This window comes from Monodelphis domestica, chromosome 1, assembly GCF_027887165.1.
Source record: "Monodelphis domestica isolate mMonDom1 chromosome 1, mMonDom1.pri, whole genome shotgun sequence".
Lineage (NCBI taxonomy): Eukaryota > Metazoa > Chordata > Mammalia > Didelphimorphia > Didelphidae > Monodelphis > Monodelphis domestica.
In genome coordinates this window covers 430008864-430034585 of record NC_077227.1, presented here as the reverse complement: position 1 = coordinate 430034585, position 25722 = coordinate 430008864, and the positions used below count along the sequence as shown (strand labels likewise).

At 37.5% G+C, this 25722-nt stretch overlaps 1 protein-coding gene across 4 annotated transcripts in view; it reads right to left on the bottom strand.

Annotated features, from left to right (window-relative positions):
• RALGPS1 (Ral GEF with PH domain and SH3 binding motif 1) overlaps window positions 1–25722 on the bottom strand; it is a 662857-nt gene that overhangs the window by 155882 nt on the left and 481253 nt on the right. For all 4 annotated transcript variants that reach the window (XM_056812171.1, XM_007474667.3, XM_056812172.1 and 1 more), the window contains one exon: window positions 3190–3327. In XM_056812171.1, coding sequence (XP_056668149.1) covers window positions 3190–3327 — 138 coding nt within the window. The remainder of the gene's footprint in view (window positions 1–3189; window positions 3328–25722) is intronic.

Sequence of the window (25722 nt, the reverse complement as noted above, 5' to 3'; positions counted from 1 at the left end):
ATCTCAACAACAGCTCCACCATTGGACTGTTTGTTTATTTTTTTAAAAATGGCCTCAAAAACCTGGCATTGCAAATGCTGCTGTTTAGAACATTTGCCTCAAAGGGTTGAGGGTTTTGTTTTCTTTCTTGCTGGCTCAGGCCTGTATTAAGTCTACTTCTCAGGCAAGCATAGTATTCCTCTGAATCTAGATTATTTAAGAGTAAACATGAGCTGCATAACTTAATTTTAACTGTCTGATTTGATGATCTTCAGAGGGAAAGCACAACCATTCTTGGCATCTAAGCCTATTGTGTACTGTCTAGGACCTCTTCTCAGCACCATCACATAAGGCTTAGAATACTACAGACAAAATAACAGTTCTTATTTGCTAATCTTCTACTTGTACCCAGAATTTTCTAGTGTAGTCAGGAAACTCTAGAAGAGTAAATTAACAATTGGGTGCTAATCATCATTGGGAGGTGAGTTTCCCCATCAAGAGTTTCTTCTGTTAATGAAAGCACTGGCTAAGTAAGGCTCCCTTTTAGGAGTGTGCTGGAAGCAGCTTGAAATAGTTCAGGAAATCTGTTAAAATTTTGGTGTGAATGTTTATATCTTAGAAATGGGCAAACTACAAATCAGGACTTGATTTACTGCTTTGTTGATTGGTTAGACTTCAGAAAGGGATGGAGAAAAGGTATAACAATACAGATAAAGTTTAAAATGTGTTTTGTGTATATTACATTTTTTTCTCCAGAGAGCTGCATACCCAGTATGCCCCTGCCCTTGCTCAATTATCATGCCTTTCCCTAACCCCTAATCAGTTTTAAAAGCTCATATTCTTACAAGATTCTCAACTTTAAAGATTCTTCCAAAAAAAGAATTCTGGACTAAGAACAAATAACCAAGTAAAGAGGTTATTAGGCTTAGTGGCAGAAGTTGCTAGATAAATCCAAATCAATTGCTATAATTATAATTTTGTTTTGCTATGAATATATTAGGCTGTGTGGCAAACCCAAATTATTAAGGTGATTCCTGTGCAGGGAGAAATTGTACTAGATGACCTTCAAGAACCATTTTGATTCTGAAATTCTGTGACTGGAATTTTCTCCCTTCTAGTTGCAACATTCTGCTTTTTGTTTAAAATTCTATTTTAAAGCCCCCTTTAACTCTAGAATTATATGTTCTATGTTCTAACTTTCTAATGTCCCAGGGTCCCTTCCAGCTCTAACACTATATAATCCCATGCCACGTTTAGGCTATGCAGATTCCATTCATAAAAGGTAGGATTCTATTAATAAGTTTTAAAATAGGAAAGTTACATGGGAAAAGAAGTTATGAGTAAGTTTCTTGAAGGAAAACAAAGACTAGGTCTCCACTGCACCAAAGAGATCATGGAATCATAGACTCTTAAAGGCATAAGGGATCTCAGGGGGAATAGAGCCCAATCAGTACTTGAATGGAAATCCCTTCTCCCTGAAAAGTATTCATCTAGCTTTCACTTAAAGTCCCCTAATAATAGGGAACTCCCTCTCTTCTCTGGGCATTTCAGTCTACTTTTGGAGTGCTCTAATTGGTAGGAAAGCTTTTTTAACAACTATAATGAATGGAAATCTGCCTTTCCACAAATTCCACTCAAAATACCTGTATTCTCTTGAATAAAGTAGAACAAATTCTAATCTCCATTTCAGACCTTCAGAGTCTGAAGGAAGATATTCTTCTCTTCTAAGATATCTTCTCTTCTAAGATAAGATATCTTCTCTTCTAAGCCTTCCTTCCTCCAAACTATTTAACCAGACTAACCTTCATCATTTTCGACAATATACCTGACAAGATTTCCAGTCCTTTCACTACCCTTTGGATTAATTCCAGTTTGTCAATGTCCATTCTAAATGTGGCACCCAGAGCTGACCATGACACTCTAATGAAGAATCAGGGTGAAGGACAGCAGGACTGGCTCCTTTTGTGCCAACTTCCCTACATAATGTTCCCAAGATGGGTCACTTTGGTCCCCAACACCAAATGAGGTTTGGAGATCTCACGATGTCTATTGCCAGGGATTAAATGAACCAAGTGTTTTCCTTCATTCTTTACTATCCTTAAATTATTTTGTGTCTTAGCTAAAATCTCCCTGAACAAGATTATCTAATGTTAATAGATAATCATCTGGGATACTGAGGAAATACATACACTGATTCAAACCTTCCATCTAAGCTTGGGGCCAGGCAGTTAGTTCACTATGTGGGTTTTAAAATTAATAATCAATAACTAAATATTATATTTTATAAAGTTTTATTGATAATAACTAAAGCAAAAGAACTGCCTGACTTCAGCCTGGTTGCAGGTCCAAGAGAGAACATGGGAGGAGCATACATCCACTTAAATACCAATAATGTGATCTTGCCAACGTGGAGACACAGGAGAGATTATAGGGAATTTTGGGAAATATTAAGGACTTCTGGGGAATGAAGTCAAAGGTCCAAAATCTCCACTTATACAACTAGTAGTTGTTATGGGGAGGTAAGAAAAGAGAGGAAAACCAAGTTCTGCTCTTTGAAAGAATGAAAATTTCCCACATGTGTCACCTCTGTATAGCCAACCCCATCACTTTCAGATAAGGAAACAGAGGCCTGCAGAATGAAAGATCACATATCTAGCAAGTGGCTGAGCCAAGATTCAAATCTGGGTTTTTTGTTTCCAAATCTAGTTATCTTTTTATTATCTTTCCACCACGATGCCTTTCCATGATATCTTGGATATCACCAAGGAAGTAGTGAAGCCAGCAGCAGTAATCTCTTGTTGGCTTGTCTATGAATTCCTATAGCATCTGCTCCCCTGACTAAAATGAAGATTTATATTGGGTAGGGGAATGTGGAGATGTATATTCGACTTGGATTCAGGAAACCTGCCTGAATTCAAATCTCAGCTCTATCATTTATTATTTATGAGATCCCAATTCTCTCAATTCTCTCATCTGTAAAATGGGGATATTAATTCTTGTACTGCCTCCCTCATTGAGTTGTTGTAGGTATAAAGTGCTTTGTAAACCTTAGAGCTCTATAGAAATGTGAGTAGCGATGATGATGATGACAATGAAAATGGTGAAGGCAGAATCTGAAGATTTCTGGTGGGGAAGGCACTTTAGCACAAACTTTTTACTAGACTATTCTGGAAAAAAGAGGTAACTGTTTTAATATTAGAAATCACTAACCGTAGCTACAGGAGACTTGTAAGTCAGCTATTATTCGCAGAATATTGTTCATCTGATTGGATCTTTGTTCATTTTCCATGATGCTTCCTGAAGCTGGGTATGCAGAATCGATATAGATTAAATCCAGAAGATAAATTCCTGAAATGAAATAAAAGTACATGAAGTGAGCTACCTTCAGTTCAAAGGGAATGATACCACAGACAGAAACAGAGGCAAACAAAACTTTCCCTGCCTGTCCCACCCCCCTCCCCACTCTCCCCTCTGCCCAGCTATTCTAAAAGGCATGTAGTTCAAATGGCACTGAAGGAAGTAGGACTTCAGTTCCTATGGTCAGTTCTACTTCTAGTCATTTCTAACCAGTCCATAAACTGGTCAATTGCAAGAGAGATGTCTGGGCAGCACTAAAAATTAACATCCACTACCAATAATGCTAGTCAAATTTTAAATTCAATAAGTTTGCAGTGAAATAGCTTTTTGGGCTGGGTCCAACTGAGAAATGTCAGGAAATTTCATCAACCCATGAAAATTGATTTATTTCCTAGACTTTGCTAAATTTATATAAAAGTGCCATATTTTGTGGAGTTTGACTGTCAGAATCACTCATGCATCCTTTCACAAGTTTGTTGATTTAACATGTATTTATTGAATACCTAAGATGTGTAAAGTCCTCTGCTGGGTATAGTGGGGTAAATATGGACACGCCATAGTCTACTCCCTTAAAGATCTGGCATACTGATAGTATATCAGCTTCTTTGATAGACTAATGGATTTGTGATTTCAGCAAAGTGTGAGTTCCCTCAGGATCTTCCATAAAATCCTCTACTGGGAATCTATCCAACATGACAGATACCTTCCTTAACATCCTTTACTATTTCTCAGGTACCAGTGAGGCACTTAAGATGTTTCTCTTTTTTTTAACCCTTACCTTCCATCTTAGAATCACTACTGTGTATTGGCTCCAAGGCAGAAGAGTGGTAAGGGTTAGGCAATGGGGGTTAGATGACTTGCCCAGGGTCACACAACTAGGAAATGTCTGAGGCCAGATTTGAACCCAGAACCTCCTGTCTCTGGGCCTCGCTCTCAAGCCACTAAGCCACCTAACTGCCCCCCTGACTTAACCCTTATGCTTGGTATATGATCAGCCTATGTGCTTTTCTAGTCATACACAATGCCTCTGATGATAACTTTCTTATTGAGTTACCATATACTTAACATCCATAACAAATCCTGGCAATCTAAATATAGGGCAAGTCTCCAAATAAAACACTAGAATTTGAAATATTGACATTTTGATTAAAAAATAGCATATGTTTAACAAAATAAAAATACATTTGGTCTATGTTTAAAGTGAGGTAATGCATGTAAAATGCTTTGCAAATCTTAAAGCTCTAAATAAATGCCAGTTATTATTACCATCATTCTTGTGCCATCTGTATCCTAACAAATCTCTAAGGCCTTTTTTTTTTAACAATATTGTGTATGTTTCCTTTACTTTGTATCATTATATAGATCATCAACTCAGAGAACTAAAAGTAACCTCTGAGACAATCTAGTCTCACCCCCTCATCAAAGATGAGATTTGAATCCAGGTCCTCTGAATCTACTACCATCTTGCCTCCCCTAAGGGACTGTTTCCACATGATTTTTATATCATAATTTATTCAATTATTCTTTGATCATTGGATCCCCTCTCCATTTTCTAAACCTTTACCTTCCACCTTAGAACCACTGGTTCCAAGGGAGAGGTAAGGGCTAGATAATGAGGGGTTAAGTGACTTGCCCAGGGTCACACCACTAGGAAAATATCTGAGGCCAGATTTGAACCTAGGACCTCCTGTCTCTAGGCCTGAGCTACCCAGCTGCCTCCACCCCCCCTTTTTATTATTATAAATAAAGCAACTACTTATACTTTGCAGAGGTAGACTTTTTTGTCCTTTTAAAGATTATTTTATTTTTAAAAGTGAGCAAAATCTATTTCTCCCACATCTCTCCATTTGAAAAAGGACAAAGAAAAATAAAACCTTTGTAGTGAATCTGCATAGCCAAGCAACACACATTCTGATTTTGATCATGCCTGAAGAAATATCTGTACCCTAAGTCCATTACCTCTCTGTCATGAGGTGAATAGCATGTATCATTCATCATGGGTTCTCTGGAATTGTGGTTGATTATTTCATAAATCAGGGCAGCTAGGTGGCACATTGGATGTGGTGTACCTGAAGCCAGGTGGTATACCTGAAGTCAGGAAGACTTATCTTTCTGAATTCAAATCTGGTCTTTGACACTTACTAGCTGCATGACCTTGGGAAAGTCACTTAACCCTATTTGCCTCAGTTTCCTCATCTGTCAAATGAGGTAGAGAAGGAATAGACAAGCCCTCTAGTATCTTTGCCAAGAAAATCTCAATCAGGATCACAGTTAAACAGAACAGAAACACAAAAATCAGAATTCTAAGATGTTTTAAAATTGTTTAACTTTAAAATTTTTGTTTTGTATTAACCATTTCCCGATTCTGCTCATTTCATTCCGTATCATTTTATTCAAGTCTTTCCAAGTTTCTATGAAACCTTTCCTGTCATCATCTCTTACAACACAACACTATCCCATTATATTATACCATCATTTGTTTAGCCATTCTCCAATTGATGGGTACACCCTTGCTTTATAATTCTTTACCACCACAAAAAGAGATGCTATAAATATTTTTGATTATATTTATCCTTTTTCTCTTTCTTTGATCACTTTGGGATCCTTTTTATTTTGTTCTTTTAGTTGCATATCTAGAATATAGTCCCAGCAACTAGGCTAAAAGATATCATCAGTTTTGTAACTTTTATTTATATAGTGCCAACTTGTTCTCCAAAAAATCTGTACCACTTTAGAGTTCCACTAGCAATGTAAGAGAGTGCCTATATTTCTATAACCCTGTCAGCACTGGATTTCTATCTTTTTTTTTTCTGTTTTTTCCCATTTAATGGATGTAAGATGGTATCTTAAACATTGTCCAGACATGCATATCTTGATTAAGAAATTTGAATAATGTTCAGGGACAGTGATACCTTCAAGTATCATAGGAATGGAAGGATAGCAGAATGTGATAATGTATATAATGTCCTGGGTTTCGGTACTGGAGGAGTCACGGGGAACTCAGACCCTCATTCACACAAAGCATATTTTGTGTATCTTCTTTCTAGAGCTATTAAAGTACTTAAATAAATTCTGATTTTTTTTTAGCTTTTTTTCATGAGTGTAGTATATGGGGAGATATTAGGAGTTAGTAATATGCTCTTTGGGTCATCTACAATTTTGATTCTTTGGAGAACTTGGAAATGAAAGTAAAATTAAATTGAATTTAAAAAAGAAAAAAAATAAAATCACCCTAGATAATATAAAATATTTAGGAATCTATTTCCCAAGACGAACACAGGAACTATATGGACACAACTACAAAACAATTTCCACACAATTAAAACAAGATCTAAACAATTGGAAAAACATTAATTGCTCATGGGGAGGTCAAGCTAACATAATAAAAATGACAATCCTACCCAAATTAATTTGCTTATTCTGTGCCATACATATCAAACTACCAAGAAACTTTTTTGCTGAGTTAGAAAAAATGACAACAAAGTTCATTTGGAAGAACAAAAGATCAAGAATATCAAGGGAAATAATGAAAAAAAAATGTGAAGCATGGGGACCTAGCAGTACCAGATCTTAAACTGTACTATAAAGCAGTGGTCATGGTACTGGCTAAAAGACAGAAGGGAGGATCAGTGGAATAGACTTGGGGTAAATTACCTCAGTAAGATAGTGTACAATAAACTCAAAGATCCCAGTTTTGGGGACAAAACCCCATTATTTGACAAAAACTTCTGGGAAAATTTGAAAACAGTATGGGAGAGATTAGGGTTAGATCAACATGTCATACCCTACACCAAGAAAACTCATAATGGGTGAATGACTTAAATATAAAGAAGGAAACTATAAGTAAATTAGGTGAACATAGAATAGTTTACCTGTCAGATCTTTGGGAAAGGAAAGACTTTAAGACCAAGCCAGAGATAGAGAATATTATAAAATATAAAATGAATAATTTTGATTACATTAAATTAAAAAGGTTTTGTACAAACAAAACCATACAAACAAAATTAGAAAGGAAGCAACAAATTGGGAAAAAATCTTTATAACAAAAACCTCTGACAAAGGTCTAATTATTCAAATTTACAAGAAGCTAAATCAATTGTACAAAAAATCAAGCCATTCCCCAATTGATAAATGAGCAAGGGGCATGAATAGGCAATTTTCAGATAAAGAAATCAAAACTATCAATAAGCACATGAAAAAGTGTTCTAAATCTCTTATAATCAGAGAAATGCAAATCAGAACAACTCTGAGGTACCACTGCATACACAACAGATTGGCTAATATGACAGCAAAGGAAAGTAATAAATGTTGGAGGGGATGGGGCAAAGTTGGGACACTAATGCATTGCTGGTGGAGTTTTGAATTAATCCAAATATTCTGAAGGGCAATTTGGAACTATGCCCAAAGAGCATTAAAAGACTGCCTGCCCTTTGATCCAGCCATACCACTGCTGGATTTGTACCCCAAAGAGATCATAAGGAAAAAGACTTGTACAAAAATATTGATAGTCATGCTCTTTGTGGTGGCAAAAAATTGGAAAATGAGGGGATGCCTTTTGATTGGGGAATGGCTGAACAAACTGTGGTATCTGTTGGTGATGGGATACTATTGTGCTCAAAGGAATAATGAACTGGAGGAATTCCATGTGAACTGGAATGACCTCCAGGAATTGATGCAGAGTGAAAGGAGCAAAACCAGGAGAACATTATACATAGAGCCTGATAAACTGTGGCACAATTGAACATAATGGACTCCTCTACTAGCAGCAATGTAATGATCAAGGACAATTTTGAGGGATTTATGAGAAAGAATGCTATCCACATCCAGAGGAAGAACTGTGAGAGTAGAAACACAGATGAAAAATGACTGCTTAATCACATGGTTTGATGACTGGGGACATAGACTCTAAATGATCACCCTAGTACAAATACTAATAATATAGAAATAGGTCTTGATCAATGACACATGTAAAACCCAGTGGACTTGCTCATTGGCTATGGGAGAGGGGTGAAAGGAGAGGGAAAGAACATGATCCATGTAATTATGGAAAAATATTCTTAATTAATTAATTAAACTTAAAAAAAAAGAAATTTGAGAAGCTTCTCACGTTGTCAATAACAATTTCTCTTTTCCTTTGAAAGCTGAATATGTCAAACCACCATATTCTCTGGGTCTGTTACATACTCCTTGGTCACAACTGAGCCCTAAAAGTTATATAAAAAATTTATTCTTCTTTGATTGGCTCTATTCCACTCTTTTTTGTGGCTGTTACAAAATTTCCGTTTTTTTAATTCCTCCTTTACCCAACCCTCCTAGCAGAAATCCTTGATTCCTATTTTACTTGGGAAAATAGAGGCCATTTCCCATCATCTCCTTACTCCATAGTTCATAATAATGGTTCTAAGATTTTACCCACTCTCCTTTATTCTTATTTCTAATGAATAGGAGGCTATTATTCTCTTTGCCAAGGCCAATCCCTATACTTTTGCCCTTAATCCAATCTCCAACGACTTCTTCCATGAGTTTGTCCAATAAATTTTCCTTTTTCTTTCCCTCTCTTCAATCTTGTTCTCTTTTCATTCTTTATTCATTATCCATAAGCATACTCATCTGTTGTTGCTGTAATTTAGTCATGTCTGACTTTCTATGATCCCATAGATTTGTCCAGGGGTTTTCTTGGCAAAGATACTAGAGTTGTTTGTCATATTCTCCAGCGTATCCCCATTTTATAGACAAAGAATTAATGTAAGTAGGGGTTCAGTGAGTTGCCTAAGGTCACACATTTAGTGAGTATCTAAGTCTGGATTTGAACTCAGATTTTCCCTACTCCAGGCTCAATATTCGATCCACTGTATCATCTAGCTACCCCATTTATTCCTCCCTCCATTTGTCCCCTTCTCTTTATATTTATAGCAAATGTACTATTTCAGGCACTTATAACCTCTATTCTGAACTACCAAATGTTCTCCCAATTGGTCTTCTTGTTTCCAGTCTCCCTTTAATCTATCCTTCATGTAAAAGTCAAAATAATACTCTTTATTGTCTGTTCAAAGTCTTGTCTCTACAACAAAATACAAATTTTGATGGTCCTTAACAATATAGCTCTAATTTTCCTTTCCACCTTATTTTCTTATAATTCACTTTCACCAACTCTTTATTTTGGCCAACACGAACATCTGGTTGAGTCCCAAACATGATTCTCCATCTCTTGCCTTAACATTGTCACACCAGCAGTATGTCATTATTGAAAAGGTACCTAGTGTGAATGCATTAAGACACTGACAAGAGGCAACTGATAATAACTACTGACATTTCTGAGACTTCAGGATTGTTCTGCTTTGCATTTCTCTAATAATTCATGACTTAGGACAAACTTTAATATAATAAATTGTCCACAATTCTTTTAAGAATTGTTTACTGATGTCCTTTGATCACTTATCCACTGGGGAACATCGAACTGTTGAAGTTATTTTTCAAGTAATTTGTCTCACATGTAGCTAAATGAGAATAGAGTTTGTGACTCAAGAAAATTGTCATGCTTCCTTCACAAAAAAATGTTAACAAATAGACTTCAATATTTAACTGATGGTTCTTTGAGCCAAAGAATTCATCTACTTCTGTCTCATTAAATGCTATAAATAACATATAGGTAACATCATGAACAAGTGGCTGGTTTTGACTAGTGTAAATGGTGTGTATTGTCTGTTCATTTTCTTTCTTAAAGTCAATAACCTCTATGCACTTATCAAAATGTATTGAAGTCTGTAAATTTTATCTGAGACATGACCATCAAAATTTTTTTAAATTGTCATTTTGTTTCAAGATAACTGGTGGTTATAAATTGAGGCACATATTTCACTCTGAATTAGAAATTGTAAGCTATGGAGTCTGAATGATTACCTAATGTCAAATAGTTAGGGTACAACCCAGATTGGAACCCTTATCTACTAATCATAAGTCCATTACTCTTGTCATTATGCACTGTTATCTCAAAAAAGTGGAATGAATGGGAGCACATGACTAGGATTTAAATATAAAATCACAGCAACATGAAAGTATAGAATATCAAAGTTGGAAAGAACCTTAAATGTCTTCAAGGCACTATTCTGGGGAAACAAAGGCAAATATAAATTTTGCTCTCACGTGAGCTCATATTTTAATGAGAGAAAGAACATGCATATCACTCAGAAGATACACAAGATATACAGAATGGATTAAAAGTACTCTCAAGAGGTTAGCCACTACCAGCAGGAAGGATTGGGCATTACCAAAACTGAAATTTGATCTGAGACTTAAAAGAGGCCAGAGAAATTAAGAGGTATGAGTAAAGAGGAAGAACATTCCAGGATTGGGGGACAGCCAGTACAAAGGTGCAAAGATGCGAAATGGAGTTTTGTCTGAGAGAAACAGTAAGTAGCAAGACAGTGAAGTTTAATGGAAAAATATGGAGATGAGAACCAAGTGTAATATAACTAGACAAGTGTTGTGTGAAGTTTTTTGTGCCAAACAGAGTCTTTTATTTGATCCTAGGGGTAATAGGTAGCCACTGGAAATTGATTTAAGGAAAGATGACATGGCTTGGTTTATGTTTTATGAAAATCATTTTGGCACCTGAGAGAAGAATAATTCAGAGTAGAAAGAGACAAGAACCAATTTGAAGGCTACTGAATAGTTTGGGTGAGAAGTTATGAGGGTCTGATTAGAGGAAATGGCTATGTGAGTTGAGAGAAGAGGCTGTGTATAAAGGAAGTTACAATAGGTTAAATATATGGGGTAAATAAAAATAAGAAGTTGAAGATAATATGGTAGTTGTGAGCCTAATTGACTGAGAAGATGGTAGAGCCTTTGACAATAAAAGGGAAATTGGGAAGAAGGATTTTTGACTTGTTGAGTCTAAGATGTATAGTAGAACCTAGCTCTAGAGGTCCAAAAGAGAGTTGCTGGTATGGGACTAAAGCTTGGGAGAGAGTGAGGGGCAAGATACATAGTTTTCTTCTATCTAGTCTCATCCTGATTAGAACCACGAAACCATTCTATGACATTCCTGAAAATTGATCTGGTTTCTAGATATAAGTGATGTGATAATTCACTAACAATCAATTCACCCCATTTCACTTTTGGAAATTTTTCTTGATATTGAACTGAAATAAGATTCTCTGTAACTTGGACCCATTGGCCATAGTTTTATGACCAAGCAAAACAAGTTGAATCCTGATTCCACATGATAATCTTTCAAGTATTTGAGGTCAGATATCCTATTTCTTTCTAAGACTTGACTTTTCTAGGCTAAATAAACCCAAGTTCCTTCAACTCATGTTTGGATGATATGGTTTTGAGCCCCCTTTCCATCTTGGTCACCTTCCTTATGATGTGCTCAAGTTTGTCAACGATACTGGCAATGTTAGACAAAGATTCTATCTACAAGCCAGGTTGGTTTGGGGTTCCCCTAGAGAAGGGAAGTGTCTATTTCTTTATAGACAGAGGTTAGAAGGCCACATCTTTGCACAGTATAATCTGGATGTGCTTTCTTTCTCTCAGAAAAGTACCTTTAATCCCAATTTAGAAACCAAGAGGGTGAGAAGCTCCCAGTGGCTGTGTCTATATATTAATTTTTTCCCCATTTCATTACTTTGTTTCTGACCAAGTATTGGTGATTTCAACTGTTGACCTTCAAACTTCCATCTTACCTCTCCCCTTCATACAAACACATGCAGACTCATATCTGATAGTAACCCCCCAAGAAAAACTTAACATTTCTGTGAATGATGTGGGTTCCTCCACTGAGATGCTACTAATCATGCTTTAGTGGTGACTCTGGGTTTCTTAAGGCTAGACCAGAGGAGACAACACAGGCTCTATTTGTTCCTACCAAGCTGGAAAGGATTTGAACATAAGCCTGGCAAGAGACTGCATCTGTCATCCAACAACCAGATGAGCTAAATGGGGAGAGGATAAACACCAGAGGGTTGGCCATTGGGTGATGAATTCTTTTGGCTGCAGCAACTCATGAGACAGTCTCTTAAGAGACTATGAGTTGCCTCTGTGAGGGAGTACCTTCCTACACCAATCAAATCATAGATCTTTTAAGTACTGAAGTGAGTAAAAACAGGCCAACCCTAATTCTGGGTTTATGTCTCTGAAAGTAATTAAAAGTCAATCACTCAAGAAGACCATTTAGAATCTTAAATTCTTAGAGCATTTCATCATCATTTATTGCTCTGCTCCAAGGTGACAATCTAATTCTCTACCTTACCACCTCTCCCCCAAATATGTGTCTTGAGCTCCAAAGGTATTTATTCCAGATAGCTGGGATGTATCAACATAAATGGATCACTACTGATAGAAAAATGGAAAGCAAAGTTTCTGTCTGAGAGGTCAGTAGCATGATTTTTAATACAACTATTCACAGGATCACCAAATATGGAATAATGATGACAGCTGACATTTATATAGTACTCTAAGTTTATAAAGTTCTACACATACTTTATCTCAGCTGGAAGGGGCCTTTGAAAATGGATTTGTAATTCCAGAAGGGACCTTAGATATTACCTACTCTAGCTAAGCTCATGAAAAGAGCACTGAGAGCTAAGAACAAGGGCACCATTGGATATGGCTTTGCACTTGATGCCTTCTTGGTCTATGGTATAGATAGGTTAGAACCCTGGAAAAACTTATTAAGTTCTTCCAGTTTAAGGATGTATATATTAGGACAGATAGTCTCTGACATGTATACTCTTAATATATAATACATAAATGTTGCATAATACACATATAACACATGCATGCATATATGTGTACACATATGTGTATATTTCTTACACATCAGCAGTCATCTGAGCCATTTCTTTCCTTGTCATTGTTACTAGTTTGATTTTCCCTCCTTTCTGTCCTGAACCTTCCCTTTCCCCACCAATTGGATGCTACAATCCTGTATCACCTCAAATTGGATGTCTCATTGGCAACTCAAACTCATCATTTCAGAATTAAAACTTATCCATCCCTCCCAAAATCCTGCCCTCTTCTTAACTTCCCTATTAGCACTGAGAATACTACCATAGTCCCCATAACCAACCTTAAGCCTCAAAACTCATGTCATTTTCAATCTTAATTATCACTTACCAAATCTTTTCAATCTGTTGCTAAATCTTATCTCCTCCTATTTTTCCAGGATTCTTAAATGTGATGCCCCCTCCATCCCATATTTGACTCTCTAGCTGCATTGTACTAGTACTTGCTTTTCTTTATACAAGATCCTCATTTCCCAAATCTGACCCTTTGTACTGGCTGTTTCTTAATCCTGGAATGCTCTGTGCCTTTACCTATTTCTCTCTGTCTTCTTTTAAAACTCAGCTTAATTTTATTTTCTGCAAAAGGTCTTTTCTGGTTCCTCCTATTGCTAATGCCTTCCTCTCTGAAGTTATCTTCTACATTTTCTTTGTTTTTCTTGTATCCCCTTAGTAATTTTCATGTTTTTTTCTTCTATTAGAATATGAGCTCTCTGAAGGCAGGGACTAGTTTTGCCTTTCTATTCATCTCCAATGTTTAGCACAGTATCTAGTATTCAGCATGCACTTGTTTTTTTTTTTATTTTTATTATTATTAATTGATGGATGGATCATCTTTCCCCAGCCTTACTCAACTCCAGGTTTTCTTGTCAACTGGAATGTGAACATGAGTTTTTTCCATGGGAAAAACAAAGAAGGAGAGATTTATGCTAGGAAGGGTTCATAATTTCGGGTACCCCAGTGTTTTTTAGGAAGTATAGAGTCAAATTTGGATGGAGAGTCTCTTCAATATGAAAACAGTTGAACAAAGATAAAAGATAGTAAAACGGTATATGCTGGTTTTGGGGAAATTATTTATAGAATCCTAATCTTAAGATTCATAGTTATGGAGTGTTTCCTAAATGACTGAAAATTCTATCTTTGCAAAGAAATTGAACCTTAATGTTACACAGTGTCGTCTGACCAGAAACCCAGTGAGGACAAAGGGTATAAGAAGGAAAGAATATGGGATCAATGTTCAGGGGGAAAGTTTTAGGACCATTCACTGAGGGGGTTTTCCACACTCAAAGCTGAGGAAAACATGAGATAACTGTACATGTGCAGAAGATAATGGCCTATATGGCAATGGGATAGGAAGGCCCATAAGGGATGGATCATTGGAATAGGAAGGAGCAAGTATCTATTAATCTCTAGATTATGGGGGGTACTTAGCAGTTTATGACAATTTAGTTGGTACTGCCATTTGCTCAGCCAGCATTTATTAAAACATTTGTTATATACCAGGCACTACTGGGGTCACAACATGACTGAACAACAAGCAGCATATTAAGTAAAATAAAATAACTATTCACTAAACACTAGGAATAAAGCTGGAATTTTCAGACTAACCATTAACCCCAGGGCTCTACCTAATAACCTGATATGCTTGTCTGAGGTAGATAGAGATAATAAAGCTGAGCCAGAAATTCTCTTATTACTAACTAACTAGTTAATCTCTGGAAGTAAAATTAAATTTCAGACCAATTCTGCAAACTCCAGGTAGTTATATGACTAGTTGCCTTAAGGAAATGGTAGTTATAAAGCCAATATAGAAAAACGATCTTACTGTACTATCTACTGTACTTCCAGGATGATTGCCCTTGACTTTCTTTCACATAGTTTACATTTGAGCACACTGGCCTATTTATTGTTCTCTATTCCATTTCTTACCTCCTACTCTTTTCATTGGCTGTCCCCAAGGCCTGGGATGTATTTCCTCTTACCTTGACCTCACAGAAGCCCTTGCTTCCTCCCAAGTTGAGTTCAGGTGACCCTTTCTAATGAATCGTATCCTAATCTTCTCAATTGCTAGCATGATCTCTACAGAAATGACTCTAGTTACTTTGATCACATTTTATATTTTCTTGGATGAGTACATGTTGTTTCCCCCAAAATACAGTATATGTCCCTCGAGGGGGAGTATTGTTTTATTTTTCTTTATATAGTAAGCATTTAGCAAGGTGGTTGGCACATAACAATTGCCTAAGAAAATCTTGCTGAATGAAAGAAGGGGAATAATCTTAACAGTGGAAGCACAATGAAAAAAAACATTTAACAGGGAATTGAAACCTGAGATAAGTGAGTAGAAAATAAAAGAGAACCTAGGTAGCTACTTTCAGTTAATTCATATCAGCTGGCCTGGCCTAATGATATCCCAGGATACTAAAAAATCTTAAAGATGTAAAAATCATATAGACATAATTTTATAGATGTAAAAAAACCATTGTCATTGCTCTATGAGAAACTGTGGCCTTTATGAGAGGGCCTGTGAAATGTGGCATTAGCAAATAACTGCCCAGTTTGCAAAGAGGGCAGAGTGGTAAATACTATGAGCTGGTGAGTTTAAATGTCAATTCTTGGCAAGATTCTGGAATAGATTATTAAACAGATGGTTTATGAGCACATATAAAGAGAAGCTGTGATTGTTATGAGCCAGCATGGGTTCATTAAGAGTAAATCATGCCAGACTAACCTCATTTCCTTATGTGATAGAATTAATAGACTGGTTGAAAAGGAGAATGCTAAAGACATAGCACATTTCTATTTCAGTAAGACTTTTGCCAGTGATTCTCATGGTATCTTTGTGGGGAAGATGGACATTTGTGAAATAGCAATCCAGTTAGGCAGATTCTAGACTAAATGAATAATTGAACTCAAGGAGTTTTGGTTAATAATCAATATCAACCCAAGGAGCTCTCTCGTAGTTCTGTCCCAAGTGGTTTTCTTCTGAGTCCTGCTGAGTTCAACATTTTTTTCAGTCCCAGGTTAAGCCACAGATGATAGGTTTGTCATATATGGTTCCCCTTGTCTAAAATACATTCCATCTCTATATCTCTACCTCTGGCTAATCTCGGGCTCCTTTTACAACCAAGCTCAGGTGCCACGTCCTACATGACTCTTTTCCTCATTTCCTTCCTACTGTTCTTACCCTCTTAAAATTACTTTGGATAACTTTGCTCATGTTTTACATTTGCTCACATGTTTTGTATCCCTCCAGTATAATGTAAGCTCCTTGAAGGCATGGATTTGTTTTCGTTTTAGACTTTATGTCCCCAGAATCCAGCATAGTACCTTACTCATGAAAAAATCCCAGAGTGGAAAAATACCTCTTCCAAAGCAGATCAAAACTCATCTGTAACTTAGTGTCTAAGAGCCTACACCTACTCTACCTACCTATCTACTACTCTTTGCATTGGCTGTCCCCAATGTCTGGGATGTATTTCCTCTTACCTCAGCCCCACAGAAGCCCTTGCTAGGTAGTATCTACATGCCTGTAGCATAAAGATGTTAAATAACTTGCTCATGGTCACCAAGCTAGTTTGCATCAAAATCATGACTTGAAATGGACTTCTTGACTCCAAGACTGGACATCTGTATTCTCTGATGCATTGTCTTTCATCATGTGATATGGTAGCCAAGATCCAAATTTTATTGCAGGTTGAACTGAGCATAAGTATAATGTGAGGAATGAGGGAAGTGATAGCTGTGTGACCCTGGGCAAGTCACTTGACCCCCATTGCCTAGCCCTTCTCACTCTTCTGCCTTGGAACCAATACAGAGTATTGATTACAAGACAGAAGGTAATGGTTTAAAAAATATATAGATGCATATCTCCATATATATCTATATATCTATATATTTACCTTTACCTTCTGTCTTAGAATCAATTCTGTGTATTTGTTCCAAAAAGGAAGAACAAGAAGAGCTAGGCAATGGGGGTCAAGTGACTTGCCCAGGGTCACACAGCTAGTAAGTCTCTGAGGCCAGATTTGATCCTAGGACCTCCTTTCTCTAGGCCTGGCTCTCAATCCACTGAGCTGCCCAGCTGTCAAGCTGCCCAGCTGCTCCCTATCACTTCCTATCTCTAAGCTTCAGAACATGAGTTTTCTCTTCTATAAAAGGGTGATGCTTGTGTTCCTTAGTTTGTGCTTTGATAGTATTAAAGGAGATCTTGCCCAGAACTATTCTTCATAAGTTGGTAGGATTAAGAAATATCTTGTTTCTGGTGTTATGTAGTTGAGAAGTGGTACGAACCACCCTTTGCCTTGTATATCTAGGTACATGCAAATGGCATGCCACAATGGAGCGATGTCGTAAATGTGTTTTTTTCTGCAGTTGTCTTTTTGTCGTCGTTGTTTAGGCACTAGGTAGGATGCTTGGAAAAACTGAAGGTGGGGCTCCCATTCTTTTCACAGGGATCTCTGTGCCTAACAAACCTCTGTGCCCACATAGCTTCTTGGCCTGATCTCATATGAGGACATCATGTCCAGAGTCCACATTCACCATCTTTCTGAAGTTAAAAAACAGTGCAGGTGATGGATTAATGATACAAATTAGGACACAGATACAAAATAGAGGTTACAGACTTCAATGAAACCAGATTCTCCTAATGTGAACCAGACAGAACAGATTGTAAACTGGTTACTAGTTTTGGCAGAAATTAAAATATAATCCTATTTGGAAACACTGTGTAGGGCTTTAGGGGAGTATAAACACAGCCAGTTCTCTTTATCTAACTCTCTTACCCACAGATAGACCAGGGAGGGACCTGCACTGCCAACCACCTGTGTGATCTCATTGTGATATAAAGGTAAACCTGCTTTCTGAAGGCTTTGCCTGGGGAGTGGAAGCTCCAGGCAGTCCCTATCTAAGTAAAAAGTCTTCAAGATGCTAGCCTGTGTGTGTTATCCGAAGACCCACCTAACTTCATCTTGGATGCACAGATCCCCTCATTCAGGCAGCACTTTGGCTCTTGGCCTTCTCTCCTCACAACCAAAGCCTGCTTGGATAGCAGTGACTCTGGGAAGAAGTTATGAAGCTCACATTGGGGGGGAAGGGGATGGCCAATAACAATTTCTTTAGGGAGATCTGCATTTTAATAGGGAGAAATAGTAAAAATTTGAATCCTATAGAGAAGGAGTATTTTCTTTAGGGATGGCAGCATTGGTGTTGCAATGGGGAACAATTCAAAGAATCACAGAATCTTAAAACATCCAACCTTTATAGGAGAATAAGTGTTACAAAGTAGAGAGCATTTGATATGGGGTCTGGGGACGTAGGCTCTTGTTCTTGTTTTAACACTAAAGGCCTTTTGATCACAGCTAAATCACCTTGTTTCTCTGAGACCCCTGAATCTAGTTCATTTACTGTCTCTTTGTTAATGGACATGTCCCTTAACCTATCAGACCCCCCAGTCTCTGCACCTGTAAAATGGGTTTAATAATACCTATAGTACTTCTAAGACTTGGAAAGTTTGAATGAGATTATATGTTTGTTTATATATGATACATATGTGTATGTAAATGTATAAAAAGTAACATTTAATATATTATTTTATTATATATAAATAATTAACATAATTATACATAAAATTCATGTCCAAGTATTAGCATGTGTAATATTTATTTAACCCTTTAAAGTATGCAAAATCATATATAGTGCTTTAAAGTATGCAAAACTATATGTATATTATGTATATAGAGAGTACTTCATATACTTTAAAGGGCTAAATCAATGTGTTAATATATATTGAAGATAATAATACCTGTACTCCCTACCTAATAAAGTTGTTGAGAGGGAGCATGTCTGTAAATATTAAGGCACTACAGAAGTGTGACATCTTCTTATGTCACAATAGTTAGTCCTCCAGAATCCTCTTAATGACTTCCAGAGGTGGGAAATTCATGGTCTACAAAGGCAGCCTATTCCATTTTTAGACAGTTAGAATTGTTGGGATGTTTTCCCTCATTCTGAGCTGAAATCTGCCTCTCTGGAATTTTGACCTCTTGCTTTTACTTCTGGACTCTGGGGTCATGCAGACAAGTTCTTTTATGTGATAGCCCTTAAGTTGCCCTTTTCTTCTTCAGGTTAAAATTGAGGATGAACTTTTTCAGCCAGTGCCCATATAATGATATACAGTCCCTCCCATGATCCTGTTTTTCCTAGTTGCATTTCTAGATGCATTCCAGCTTGTCAAGGTTGTGCCAAAAATGTGGTTCTCCTGAAGTGAACAAAATAGTCCATGTGAGACTAGACCAGATTATAGGACATCAGGACAATCACCTCCATTTTCCTGGATATTATCATTCTTTTAATGAAGTCTAGGAGGACATTAGCTTTTTCCGGCTGTAAGGTTATATCATTTTTTGAACTCTGCTGTAAGACTTTGCCTTTATCCTTTTAAAATTTGGTTTTGGTATTCATTGGGTTCTTTCAACAGCCATTTTCTGTGCCTGCTCTATGCAAAGTCCTGTGCTCTGTGACCTGGTGGGTTTGCAGACACACTTGTATCACTCAGGGAACTTCAAGTGCCAGAGTCAGCCTTAGGGGTAGGAAGAAAGTAGAGAAGCTGAGGCTATGTCCCATTTGTTAGGTTCCTTGGGAAGACAGAAGACTGGGGTGGAGAAAGGAGCCAAATGGGTGGGAGCAACCAGAACAGGGCAGGTGAATAAGCCATGGGGCCTGAGAGATAAACTGGCTGGAGTTCTTTTTATCAAGACACCTTGAGTTCAGGATTTTTATCTCACTGGTCTTTAGGATCATTCATTTGGACACTCCTTACCATGATATCTGGTGACAGGTCCTAGCCTCTGGGAAGAAGGTATCCATGGGAAATGGGTAGGGGCTCAGGTCTGGAAGGTTTAAAAACATTTGACCAGATGAAGTTAGGGAAATAGAATTGATTTAAAATACTGATAAGCGACTTTAGCAGTTCTTTCAGAGCTCTTATTCATTACTCCCTTTCCATTCCCACCACTGTAGCTTTAATCTGGGTGTCCATCACTTCATTATTGGCCCCCTAACTGATGTGCCCTCTAACAGTTTCCCTGGTGACCTTCTGTCAGAGTAATAGATCTGAATCAGGAAGATGATCGTGTGACTACCCTGAGTCGAGATGTTTAGCGGCTTCTCCCTGGTGGATGAGTTCAGGAGATAAATTCCAAACTGGACCTGTAATTCCATATCCCCAACAAAGTGATCCTAATCTACCCTACATTTTCTCACATTCTTCCTTTTCATGTACTTCATGCTCTTCCCTATCTGTCTGCTCTGTTCCCTGGATACCCTTATTCCTACTTACATAAGAATTTTTAATCACAATTTAAGAAAACTATTTCTTCTACCTCGGATGCCCTTTTTTTCCATCTCCACTAGTCAAAATTCTCCCTATCCTTCAAGCTTAGAGGTTCATGAAGAATTCTTTGGACATTTCCTTCCCAATACCCTCCTAGCCAAGTGTAATCCTTTCCTCTTTCTTCTGAACTACTGTAGCACTTAGCTTGCATATTTCCTATAACACATAACAAACTGCTTTGTGTTGGGGTAGTTAGTTGGCACAGTGGATAGAATTCTCGGCCTAGAGTCAGGAAGACTTATCTTCCTGAGTTCAAATCTGACCTCAAAACATTTACTAGTTGTGTGACCCTGGGCAAGTCACTTACCCATTTGCCTCAATTTCCTCATCTGTAAAATGAACTGGAGAAGAAAATGGCAAGCCACTCTCTAGTATCTTTGCCAAGAAAACCCTTAATGGGGTCATGAAGAGTCAGATAAGACTGAAAAATTACCAAACAACAAAAATTTTCATATAGCCCTGCACATAATAGAATCAATGAATATTTGATAAATTAAGGAGCATTCATCGATGAAAAAATTGGTCTTACCTACCAATTGTAAGGATATAGTGTTATCTTAGAGTTGGGGCATCAGACCCCAGACTGACTGCCAAAAGGAATCAGTACCAGATATCAGATCTGACAGAAAGCCAAGTATAAACTCTAACTATGTGACATCTGGATATATATCTCTTTCTCTGCCTGTGATATAGCTACAAAACTGGTACCATGTGTACATATAGTCTTGTCAACCCTATCCCCCAGATCTATAGACATTTACTAACTGGGTGGCCTTAAGCAAATCTCTCTCTCAGTTTCCTCAACTTCATTTTTTTAATTTAAAATTTTTATTTAATTAATTAATTTAGAGTATTTTTCCATGGTTACATGACTCATGTTCTTTCCCTCCCCTTCTTCTCCCCCCCCACCATAGCCGACATGCAATTCCACTGGGATTTACATGTGTCATTGATCAAGACCTATTTCCGTATTATTGATATTTGCACTACGGTGATTGTTTAGAGTCTACATCCCCAATCATATCCCCATTGACCCATGTGATCAAGCAGTTGTTTTTCTTCTGTGTTTCTACTCCCACAGTTCTCCCTCTGGATGTGGATAGTGTTCTTTCTCATAAGTCCCTCAGTCTTGCCCTGGATCACTGCATTGCTGCTAGTAGAGAAGTTCATTACATTTGATTGTACCACAGTGTATCAGTCTCTGTGTATAATGTTCTCCTGGTTCTGCTCCTTTCTCTTCAACTTTAAATGAGGATAATAATAGCGCCCACTTCATAGTGTTATGAAGATCAAATGAGATGATATTTGTAAAAAAAAAAAAAAGTACTTAGCCAGGCACAAAATAGAGACTCTAAAAATGCTTTTCCTCTTCCTTTCCTTATCTCCTATTTGGAGAAGAAACAACCAAAACAGCTCCCTGAAACAACAGTTGAACCACTGGTCATGTTGTGATAATCCTTAGGCCTGGTTCAGAGTATTCACCTTCTCCCTTTCTCCCTTGAGTTGTCGAAGGAAGTCATGCCAGCATGCCAACTAGTCCAAATTTATATTATCAAGTTTCAACAGCTACTTGGTAATTATTTTATTCATTCCCGATTGCCTCTTCATTACCCTTCCTGCTAGAGTTGTATCTTTTCTTTATTCCTTGAGCTCCCAAAGCCACCCCCAAATTTCTTTCACTGGGTTGATAGGCAAATATCCTAACCTACTTTCCTGAGAGAATTTAAGCCATCCATTTCAATCTCCCTCTTCTCCTATACTCTGTACCTCAAAATCCCTCTGCTTTTTTACTCGTTTTCTCTTCCTCCACTGTTGCCTCTGAGGAAGAGGTGGCTCCTCTCCCTTCTGGAGTCTCAATCCCACCCCATTCCCCACCCACTTCAATCTCTATTCATTGGCTGCTTATAAATAATATTAAACAGATTCAAGTCTACCCCACTTTTAAAATGCCTTCATTTTATACTTAAATTAAGCTTATTGCAATTGCCTGAACCTCAGATGAGATTCAAAGTTTTTGATCATAAGATAGATTTAGAATTGCTTAGAGATTTATTTGAATATTCTAATTTTGTAAGTTAGAAACTATGAACTATAGAGGGAAAGTGATTTAACTAAGGTCACAAAAAGTCATATAGCAGAACTGGGACTTGAACAAAGATCTTACTCAAAGGTCACTCAACTACACTGTACTGTCTTTCTTAAGCATGGTGTCACTGTCATTTTCTCAGGACAAGAACAACTACATGAGGATCCTTTCTCCAACCTAGTAATGGACCTGATTTCCTTCCTTAAGTCCTCCTAGAGCACTTTGTCTGGATTTCTCTTTTACCCCTATCACATTCTCCCATATACCATTCTTATTTATGTTCATGTCAAATCTTTCCTATTAGACTGAAAGGCAGTGTGGTATGGTAGAAAGAACTTGGCCTCAGGAGTCCTAGGTTCAAATCCCATCTCTGATACTTTATGTCTATATGACTGAAACACAGAGTGTACAAAGGAGGTCAATATGCAACAAGACCTGAAAGATATGAGGGAGGGCCAGATGGTGGAGGGTTTTGTATGCTACACCAAGGATTTTGCATTTTATCCTGAAAATAAGAGAGTGCCACAGGAAGATATTTCATTAGGGGAATTATATGATCACATGTGTTTTAGGAATCCAAATCCAAATTTAGTTAAATATATATATATATATATATATATATATATATATATATATATATTGATGAGTAAGAGAATAGAAGTTGGGAAAATAATTAGGAGGCAATTACAACAGTGTAATCAAGAGATGATAAAGGTCCAGATTGGGGCAGAATCCAGGTAAATGGAAAAAAAAACAGATGAAGAACAACTGACTGGAAAAGCTTAACAACTGAATGGATATGGGTATCAAGGGAGAAGGAAAAGTCAAAGTTGACTCCAAACTGTGAACTTGTATGACTGGAAGGGTGGTTATCAATGAAGAAAGCTGGGAAGTATGGTTGGATATGTATTTAAGAGTTGTCAATTCCTCAGCCCTTGCCACTCTTCTGCCATAGAACTGATACATAATATTAATTCTAGGATGGAAGGTAAGGGTTTAAAAAAATAAAGGATATAAATTTGCTGGCTGTGTGGAGGATAAACTGGAGTAGGGGGAAACTTAAAAGTCAAAAAAGCCAATTGGGTAGTCATTTAAATTATCTAGGAGAGGGGTAATGAAGGCCTGAATTAGGGTGGGCTATGTGGTGGGTAAGCAAAGAAAAAAAGAGTCATGTGTGTGATAAAAAATGGCAAAATTTGACAACTGATTGGATGTTTGGAGTGAGGAGTAGAGGATATCACTGAGGTTATGAATATCTGGAAAAATCATGATACCTTTGATAGAATATGGAAGTTTGGTGGGAGAGCAGATTTGGGAAAAAAGATAATATATTCTGTTTTGGACATGTTAAGTTTGATATTTCTTCAGTACAAAAACTTTGAAATATCCAACAAGTGGTTGGTAACATGGGACTGAAGTTCACAGGACAGATGGGGACTGGCTATGTAAATATGTGAGTCACTGCATAGAAATCATAATTAAACACATTTTTTTCTCAGGAAAACAGTGATAATCTACTGAGAGGGAAATTGAAGAGGAACTGGTATAGGAGGCTTAAGGAGAAGAGGTGTAAAGTAGCTACTATGGAGAGTGTGATAGAAAGTGAATAAGCTGTGTAAATGACTTGTCCTCCATGAGGCCTGGTCAAGCAAGTTCTCTCTGCCTCTGTCTTTTTTATCCTTCCTCTTTCCCTCTTCCTCCTTCTTTCTCTTTTCCTCCCACTCTCCCATCTTTCCCTTTCTTCTTCCCTCTGACCACCTTTTATTCAGATATAGTCCAGGCTAGGTGACATTAGAGGTCCTTTTCTCCTTCTCCTCCTTCTTTCTCCACTACCTACTTCACATCCTCCTCCTCCACTTGCTTTTCCTCCTCCTCTATCCGCTTTTCTGATTCCTACAAAAGCTGGAGTCAAACAACATTAAGATTCCGTAATTACCTTTTAATAAGACTCCCATTCCCCTGTAAACTGTCCTCAATGTCTACCTCTAATTGGTGGGAAGATCATGATCTTGCAATCTATGAGTCATTCATGTGCTTTTAAATTAGCTGACCACAGTAATGGGAAACCGTTAAATTAGAGAAGCATATGTTAGCACTTGTCATCCAAGCAGGCTCAACTTCCTTTCCTTCTGGTGCTGCCAAACGTCTCCATTTTTAGGGATTAAAAATGTTTTCTCTAGAGTAGAAGCTCCATTTTTGAGACATTTAAGTTGAAAGATTTACACCTTCTCTTCACTGTCTTTTCCTTTCATCTTGCAGCCAACAGCCCAACTACCTACCAGTGCCATCTGGAAAGGCCATCTCTCGCATCCTAGGGCTGCCAAAGAAAGGAGGCAGAGTGCTGTGGAGGAAAATGCAGTGAGTGTGCTTGGATGTGGGAGATATGGGTTCAAGCTCTACCCCTCTTATAGTTGTATGATCCTAGGCAACTTGAAGCTTGTATCATATAGTGGAAAGAGCATTGGATTCAGAGGCAGAGGACCTGGGCTGGAATCCCAGTTCTGCCATTTGTTAACTCTATGACCTTGAGCAAGTCACTTCTCTTGTAAAATGAGTGATGTTGTAAAGCTGTCTTAGCAGAGAAATTCTGACATTAAAAGCTAAGTCATTGTCATGAAACAGTGATCTTTTTCTGAAGATCTAAAGGCTTTGGATGTTGTTGCCTCAGAATGTCATGACAGGGAAGGAAGGCTATTACAAATGGAAGCAGCTGGATTGGGGATGGAAGGGGGAGGAGGCAGGCACAAATTTTTAAACATAAAATTTAAGAAACATTTATTGAGAATGTACTACATGCCAGGCCTTGTGCTGGGAGCTAGATTACAAAGATGAAAACTATCACTCCACCCCAAAGGTGTTTATAGTTTAATACTAGGCCTATACCAAATACACAAATAAATATAATGTGGGACTTGGAGCGACCCCAACAAAGGATTCTGAAAAAATCTGAGGAAGGAGAGCAGTTGCACTGGTAAGAATTTGAACAAGCAGAGATTTGAAGGTAATATGTAGTAGGTCTATGCAAAAGCCCAGAACTAGGTAGACAAAAATATGCAGAAGCAGTCCATGGCAAAGCTCAGAAGTGGGTCAGGGCATATAATTAGAAGCAAGGAGACTAGCCA